This window comes from Parasteatoda tepidariorum, chromosome 3 (genome assembly GCF_982258835.1).
Source record: "Parasteatoda tepidariorum strain Cologne lab strain chromosome 3, Ptep-v5.0, whole genome shotgun sequence".
NCBI classification, from domain to species: Eukaryota; Metazoa; Arthropoda; class Arachnida; order Araneae; family Theridiidae; genus Parasteatoda; species Parasteatoda tepidariorum.
The window spans coordinates 111736070-111745142 of record NC_141757.1 but is presented as its reverse complement, the minus strand read 5'-3'; the positions used below and the strand labels follow the sequence as shown (position 1 = coordinate 111745142).

General features: G+C 32.9%; 2 protein-coding genes across 2 annotated transcripts; both read right to left on the bottom strand.

Annotated features, from left to right (window-relative positions):
• Positions 1 to 5153: 5153 nt before the first annotated feature.
• LOC107436437 (uncharacterized) lies at positions 5154 to 5846 on the bottom strand. Its single transcript, XM_016048168.2, has one exon. It carries the CDS (start codon positions 5844 to 5846, stop codon positions 5154 to 5156), a length of 693 nt encoding a protein of 230 aa, XP_015903654.2.
• A 510-nt stretch (positions 5847 to 6356) lies between these two features.
• Positions 6357 to 8171, bottom strand: LOC122271736 (uncharacterized). The gene has a single exon (XM_043054016.3). The coding sequence runs from the start codon at positions 8169 to 8171 to the stop codon at positions 6357 to 6359; it is 1815 nt and encodes a 604-aa protein (XP_042909950.2).
• Between the last annotated feature and the right edge of the window lie 902 nt (positions 8172 to 9073).

Sequence of the window (9073 nt, the reverse complement as noted above, 5' to 3'; positions counted from 1 at the left end):
TATTTTAGACTTTTACTTTTCTTTTGTGTTATAGTTATCCGGTTTATACCAAGGAATCTATACATCTGTTTATAATTATATATTTTAATTTTATGTATGTTGCATTAGTTTTAATTATCTTTTTATTAGATGTATATAGTTTAATTTTGTTTTGTCAATTTATGTGCAAATTTTGAAACTATGTTTCAAGGTGGCCCGGTATGTTGAAGCCGGTAAGAATGTAGTAATAGTAGCGCCACCTACATTAATTCGAAAAAAAGAGTCAGTTAATGTAAAACAACCAAAGAGCAAACACGCTCGTGTTTTTTGCATCTCCGCAGCGCTACCAGCGCACCCGCAAAATAAATTCTTTACAGTCCACGTTGTACAAGTTTGATTTTATACATCCCGCAAGCTATCGCACAACAATTAGACATATCATTAAAAAAAAATAAAAATGTCATCTCTAGCGAAGGGTTCCTTTAGAAATTAAATCAATGTAATCATAATGTTTTATTGGGAAAATAATAATTCACACAATAATAAAAATATGATAATCACATGAGAAAAATATACTGCCTTGCGAAAAATTTCTAAGTCCCGAAAAAAAAAATTCTTCCACTTTCCAATGAAAAAAACATTTTTTTTTCTATTAAAACCTTATCTGAAGAGGGGATCTCACAATTTCCTTCGATCTCAGAAAAATCTCTGTTGTCAAAGTATGTTGAGTTGTATTTCTGCTACCGTGGCAATAGCCAAATATAAATTTATCACTCTCATTGTTTACGAACACATTATTTGAACGCAACTAATATGTACAATAAATTAGCCTCCCCTAGAATGATAATTTTTCTGTAAATTTTCATTTCATTTTAATAATCACTTATTCAGCTGATAAAATGATAAAGATAAACAAAAACTGTTATATTGCATTAAAATTATTGAAATTAATAAAGTAAATTTTATATAGAGAAATATCTTAAGTCATAGCTATGATTTTCTGAAGAAAGTGGAATCTGATACAAATAAAGTTTCTAATGAAATTAATGGTACTAGGAGGCTTCGCCCCCTGCTCGCTGGCGCTCACCAACCCCCGGAACTGCTTTCACAGTTCATTTCGGATTGCTTCGCAATACAATGCTCGCTTTGCTCGCTCATTGGATACGTTCTTAACGTCTAGTTTTTGTATACTTTTTTGAATACTGAAGTTCCGAAAACTTTTCACTGTAGAAAATTCTAAACCTGTGCATTTCAATATTAATTTGAAATTGCAAACAGTTCACATATTTTTCTTAATCACACTATTATAAATTTCAGTTGTTGAGAAAAGTAACTAAGTTTTGTTTTAAAGTCTTTTCCACCAGAGGGCTAAAGCCATGTGTTGTAAAACAATATGAAATAGTAGTCTGCCACTGAACGCCGGATGTAAAGCATCGGCTTCGATGAAGATAATTTTGTATTTTTAATTCTCTGAAGGGCGCCACCCTAATATGGAATTTGTGAAATAAATGTATATATTTTTGATTGTTGATGAAGCCCATCATTTTGTGTTTTCATCAGTGTTCAGAAGCAAAACAATTATAAGTTTTTTTATTTTATCATAAAAATATAAAATGTATAAAAAAAAAAAGAAAAGAGTAATAAAATAAGTATAGTCATAGAAAAAGTTAAAATTATAATATAGTATTTGTCAGTTAAAATAAAACTTTTTGTTTAAGTCATTGCTAACAATTCAAATTTCTCCGAGGCAATTCCAAAGTATAAATTAAGGTAGTATTGTTAAGTTAAAACACAATATTTTTAGTTTTGATGTCAACAATAGAATTCAATTCTTCACAAAAACGATTGTTTCCATTGTTAAGTTCAATGTCAACAATTCAAATTTTTCTGAGGCAACTCTTAACCTCTAAATATTATATTTTTTATGTACACATTTCTAAATGTCAGTATTCAACCACAAAACAGCTTAAAGTCCTCAAATTTAGCATGAAGTTGTAAAATGTAATGAAAGAGGGTCATAGCAATAATGAAAGTAAAAGTAAAGTTAGTACTGTAAAATTAAAACAATATTTTTAATCAAAGAGCCAAGTTCTTCGAGAAGCAGTTGTAGAAGTAGGTTGTTTATTTAAAACTTTTTATAGAATTTCTTTATTGTTACAGCACACTTTACTTTACAGCACTTTACTTTATTGTTGTAGCACAATTGTTAATTTGGGCGTTTGACGATACAACACTTTTAGAATTGAAGGATTTGTTACGTCAAGCGCTCAGGTATCATAATTTTGATCTAGTTGCGCTTCTATGTCATTTTGATTTATGTTGCTAAGTTAACTTTCAAAAAATTCTATGGCTGGCAACAGCATTTTTATTTTTTAAGTTTATTTTTATTTCTTTTAGAATTCGTTATTTTTTTAGCGAAATGTTTTTTAACCTAACAGAATTCTTTGCCGACTGTTTTCTCTATGAATGAAGAAAATAAAGTAAATATTTAACTGTTGTGAGAAGAATCTTATTTAGTTGTACAAAGTACTTCAGCCAAAATAAGGGAGCCACGTAAGAGAATTATATATATTAGATCAGAAACACATCATTAAAAGGCAGAATGCTTTGGTGTTTTCAAAACAAAGCAAACGTTGCCTCCGACGGAAAGGAAATACAGCCAAAATTTGGGAGCCACGTAAGAGAATTATATATAATAGATTAACGAGTTATAAGATTGATCCATTTAATGACTAAAATTACACTAAAAAAAATAAAAAAATTCTAACTTGCGAAAAATTTCTAAGTCCGGAAAATAAAAATAATTCTTCCACTTTCCAAAGAAGAGATAATAAAAATCTTCCTTTTGATAAAACCTTATTTAAAGAGAGGGTCTCACAATCTCCCTCAATTTCAGAAAAAATCTCTTCGTGAGGTAGAATCACCAAGTGAGGCAATATCTCAAGGTAGTGACTAAAGTCGGGAGGTCATAGACCTTAAGTGAGGCAGTATCCGATTCCAAAGTGAGGCAGAACCCCCATTTGATTGAATGATGTAGAGTATTAAATTTTCGATACAGCGCAAAACATTACAAAAAATTATGTTTTCAAAATGAAGGGGAAAAAGAATTCATAAAATTCATAAAATTAAATAAAGTGAGTCATCATAAATAATGCGATTGATTTATTAAATCTACGTTTCAATGTTTCTTTCTTTTCAATTTGTTTAAAGTAAAAAAATTGCACTGGATTAAAGAGAGTAAATAAGTATTATTTACCTTTCAGTTACTTCAATTCATGGGAGTCCAAAATTAAGTAGGGAACTCGTGATTTAGAATGATATCAAAAAAATCTATGAAAGACTGAAATGATAATCAAAATCTAACAGAGCGATTACAAACCTAAAAAAAGTTTTTTTTTTTTTTTTTGCTAAATGATATGTGATCGATACGTTTATTCATTACCTTTTTCCAGTCTTCTCAGTTTCTACGGCAAATATTTCGTACTATAAATTTTGGCTTCAATCGTTCGTTAATTGTTATGTTTTGATAACGCTTTAATTTTTCTCCCTTAAATTTTTTAATTTGTGAACAATGATGTTTATATTTTTTCTTATATTCTTATAAAGTATCTGAAAATATATATTACAGAACAACCGGCATTGCTTTTGAATTAAAAATAAAGCACTGATTGTATTAATTTGAATTGTCCACCACTGTTATAAATTATCTACAGAAAGTGGTGGTGGGTCATTTATGTTAAAAACTAACTTCAAGTTATATCTTTACTTTAAAAGTAGCAATCTGTGCGGTGTTTAAATACAGAAGTTTTAGGTTATAATATAAACGACGATAGACGTCTCTTAATTTAGAAATACACTATGAGCATAATACATTATAAGAGTTTACGTGTGATGGCTAACAAGTTATAATTTCACGTAAAGAATCATTTTATAAGTTACGGTAACAGTCATTTTTTATTCCATCGATACCAAAATTATTTTCGGATTCAAATTTATTATTTGCATCCCAATGAATGCTAGTTCAAAAAAAAAATAATAATGAAGTTTTATTTGCATCAGATGACTGTCTCATTAAGAAAAGAAAAACTAACTTCAAAACGTAAATAATAGAACAAATTTTATTATATATTTTGGGTATTACCAAAAGATTTCAAAAAAGGAGATAGCTTACCTCCACCAAAAGGCCGGGAACACTTCGTATTAATCCATAGACTTCTATAAATCAACTAACTAATTTCAGTTGAGAGTGAAACATTCAATATTAAATTTTATTCACAAACATATGGACACAAAATATTTACGGACACACACAACAAAAACAACATGCTTCGCAATCGTAGTTCTAAAACAGTTCTCTCTCGAACCAGAGTGTCAGTGTGTGTGGGAGGAGTCGGATTAGCCTTGAGCACGTGATTATCATGCGCTCACTAGATGAAATTAAGTGATAGATTAATGAATTTAATTGGAATTTCCAACATCCTCCCACCTTTGAGTTTTTACACCAAGAAACTCAAATACGCTTTTCCAAAACATCCTTTTCGTTTTCACCAACTTCAAGAGGAAACAGTCTCGATGTTGATCGTAGAACTTCACCTCCTTTTGTCTTTAACTTTACGAGTCTGATATTTCCATCTCGTGACGTGAACACTTCGATGACTTTCCCTAGAGGCCAATATAGTCTCTTTGTGTTGTCACTGGATATCAGCACAAAATCGCCTATTTTGATAGGCAAAGAACTTCGCATTTTTCTATCGAATTGTCTCAGCTGTCCCAAATATTCCGAACGAAAACGTTTCCTCAGATCTTGTCTTAATCTTTGACGGTAGGCAAATCTTTTATTCAAAGATTTGCTGTCCAAGAGATCCAGGTTTGGTAGTCCAACTTCTCTGACCTCTTGAAGGAACATGCTAGGAGTAAGAGGCACTAGATCACTTATATCTTCACTGACGTACGTGAGAGGTCGTCCATTGATGATACTTTCACAATCACATAAAGACAGTATTTAATTCTTCGAAGTTGAGAGACGTCCGACCTAAGACTTTGCGAAGTATTCGCTTGAGAATTCCAATCAAACGTTCCCATAAGCCACCCCACCAGGGTGCAGATGGAGGGATAAATTTCCAGTTAATCTTATTCACTGCACTGTTTTTAACTACTGCATCCCAATTAATCTTTTAAAGAAGATTGTTCGCTTCAACCAAGTTTGTTCCATTGTCTGAGTAAACGATAGCTGGTCTTCCTCTATGAGCCACATATCTTCGAAAAGTCTGTAGAGAACTTTCAGTGGACAGTGAAGTAGTCAGTTCCAGATGTATTGCTCTAAACACAGCACAGGTATAAATGACAATCCACGACTTCTGATTTTCCTTCAGATAGAGAGGCCCTGTAAAATCTATTCCTGTAATTTCAAATACAGAAGCTGCTCTTATACGGTCAACAGGCAATGGAGCTGTTGGAGTTGCGATTGGTCGTGAATAGAATCGTTTGCAAATTATGCACTTTCTGATAACTTTGCGAACACTCTTTCTGTACTTCAGAATCCAGAACTCTTCTCTGAGTTGGGTCATTACAATCTGAACACCTGCATGACCAAGAGAACAATGTTTCCAGTGAACAAGCTTTTCAACTATTGGATGATCACTTGGTAACACAATAGGAAATTTGAAATTCTCCAAGTCGTCTTTTAACGAGAGTCTAGTCTTAATTCGAAAAAGTCCATTATCATCCTCAAGAACTTGGAGATTCTGTAGTTGCTTATCATGAGGTCCCGTGAAAGATTCTCGCTGTGCTATTTTTAGCAACGAAATTTCAGTTCTGTTCCTTTCTTCCACAGTTAAGTTTCCAAATTTTCTAACATCTTTCTTCATTTTACAATTATCCAAAAATCTGTAAACCCAGGAAATAACTATTAGTAGTTTAGAGTAATCGGAGAAAAGATCATAAATTTTGTCTTCATTTTCTGCATTTGTGACGCTAACAACTGTTTTTCTTTTTTCTGCATTTGTAATTTCTTCATTAGGAAAAATATTGGATTTAGGCCAATTGTCAGGATGGTTTTGCAACCAGGAGGGTTCACGAAACCAGTCAGACTTTGCTAAAGTTTCAATACTGCATCCTCGAGAAGGCAAATCGACAGGATTTGATTGACCGGAGATGTGATTCCAATCATCTGGGTCGGTCAAAGTTCAAATTTCTTACACGATTATATACAAAAGTAGCCCAGTTTTCATTCTTCTTAATCCAGTAAAGCACATTGCTGGAATCAGACCAGTATCGTGTGGCAACTTTTTTCATTCGTAAGCTTTCTTTCACAGATTGGCAAAGTCTTTCTCCTATGTTACATGCTAAAAGTTCTAGCCTAGATACTGATATTGGCTTCAGTGGGCGACCCTTGACCTAGCCTGTATTAATTGACAAGTAATTGAGTCCGGTGCTTCACTCCTCAAAAATACGCACGCAGCGTATGCTTTTTCGGAAGCATCACAAAATACGTGCAATGTTATTTCCCTAACTCTCTCATTTTTATCTAAACATCTGGGGATAGAAATATCATTTAAAATTTTGAGTTGATCTTTCCACTTATTAAATTTCTTAGCCATCCAAGATGGCAACTCGGAATCCCAAGACAATTTCAATTTCCAGCATTCTTGTAATATTAATTTTGGTATTAAGGTTACAGGACAGGTAAATCCAATAGGATCAAAGATTTTGTGTACGGTTGACAAAATATTTCTTTTAGTTACTGATTGATTTTTTGCAATGAGATCTAAATCTCTTAAATCAATGGATAAAATGTCCTTTTTACTATCCCATTTTAGACCCAATACAGGGACTGTTTTGGTTTCTATCAATTCAGATTCAAATTCTTCAAAAGGAGTATGCTCCCACCCACGTAAATTAAATTTTGCGGAAGCGAGAATTTCTTGTGATTCATGAATAAACTTAACTAATTCTGCTTTATTTTCAACACTGTGTACACAATTGTCTACGTAAAAGGATTTCAAAAGTTTTTGAGATGTTTCTTTATATTCAGAAGAAACATTATTCAAATGGAATTCAAGAGTAGCTCCTAATAAGAAAGGACTCGAGGATATTCCAAAAACAACCCTTCTATGCTGAAAAATTTTCGAATGTTCTTTTTTACCGTTCTGCCACCAGAAAAATTTTAAATAAGCCCTATCTTGTTCATGGAGTCCGATTTGCAAAAATGCCTTTTCAATATCGGACACAACTCCATATTTTCCTTTTCTAAACCTATTTATGACAGAAGGTATGAGTTCTACTAAGTTGGGCCCCTTTTCTAAGCAGTCATTAATAGAAGGCGACTCCTTATCTCGAGCGGAGCCATCAAAGACGGGTCTAACCTTCGTTGTCGAATTTTCTTTAAAAACAGGGCGGTGAGGTAAATAGTGTTCTGGTTCAGAACAATGCGCCTCCTCTATTATACCCTGATCTAACCAGTCATCAAAAATTGTTTCGTAATCAGTAATTTTGCCTAATTTCTTAAGGGATTTTATACAATTTTCTAGTCTTTTCTCAGAAATGCCCTTACAATTTTTTAAGGGGGAATGCCCATCAATCCAGGGCAATCGAACTTGATACCTCCCCTCAGAGTCTCTAGTCACGGTTCGAAAAAAATGCTCTTTTGCCGATTGTTCTAATTCTTCCCTAGTTTTTTTCTCACTGGGGTCAGCAATACCAAGTGTATCTAACCGCCATAAATCTGAAATATTCACATCATTTACATGACAAGACAGTACGGTATTTGTACTATCTTGTTCTTCTGCCTTATTATTCTTTCCCATTAGAGTCCAACCTAATTTAGTTCCAACGCAAACCAATCCTGAACTAAGTTCCTCTATGCTCCCACTGAGCAGTTTGCCAGCGATGTCAGCCCCAATTAACAAATGAATTTCTAAGGGAGAAGATTGATACAACAACTGATCATTATAACCCTGTGTAGTATCAGTTAAAAATATGCTACGAGATTTAAGTTCTTTTATATGAGGGAATAAATTTATTCTAGAAATATTAGAACAAATTACTTCTTGATCCAATACCTCAAAATTACAATGATAACTATTATCTACATTACTTATATGAACTAAATATCTTCTATGATTTTCTGTCTTTTTAACACCCCCGAATAAAGAATGCAAAATAGATTCTTCACCGATAACATCATATTCCATACACGTTGCAGCGTATTTCGATATGTACGATCGCTGCGAACCCGTATCAATGAGAATCCGAATAAATTTGGTTTTATTATCCCCTCGTATTTGTACTACTAATGTTTGTAAATAAACCTGACGCATGCATGTAGTGTTAGTTAAAGAGTTTTCCGTAACGACTTTTTCATCCGACCCCTTTTCATTAATTTTATTGCCATGAAATTCTTCATTCATTTTACACATAATTAACAAATGTTGCCCATTACATTTCAAACAATTAACTTTATTTTTAGGAAAGCGCCCAATATGGTTATAACTTAAGCATCGAAAACAGATGCCCTTCTCCATAAGGATTTCTTTCTTTTTTTCGAAAGGTAAATTCATAGCATATTTACAATCTTGATTTAAATGGGATTTATTACAAAATACGCACTCATCCACTTTCGAATTTGCCAGATGTGAAACGTTTTGTTTTGAGCTATTAATTAAATCAGCGGCAGATATCTTATTCCTCTGGAAGTGGTGAGTCATCGGTTTTCTGGTATGATTTTCTAATCCGAAAGGGGAACGAGCTATCAATAATTTTTGCTCTGATTCTATTTCCTTTTTCAAAACATTTAAGAGATTAGCTAATCTATCATTTCCAGAAATCTCTGTTTTCAATTCACTTTGCGCCCGTTCATATATCTTCAATAAATCGCTTGGCAAACATGACTCAATCAATGGATATAACAAAATAGCGGAAAAATTATCTTTCACTACTCCCAAAGATTTAAGAGATCTCAATTGACCTTCTAAAGCAGGGGTCCCCAACCGTTCTGTACTTAAGAGCAAATACCAGAATATCGGTCGAATGGCGGGCACCATTTATTTTTTCAAGATAAATATATAATTGGTAGACAAAGGTAATAATACACAAT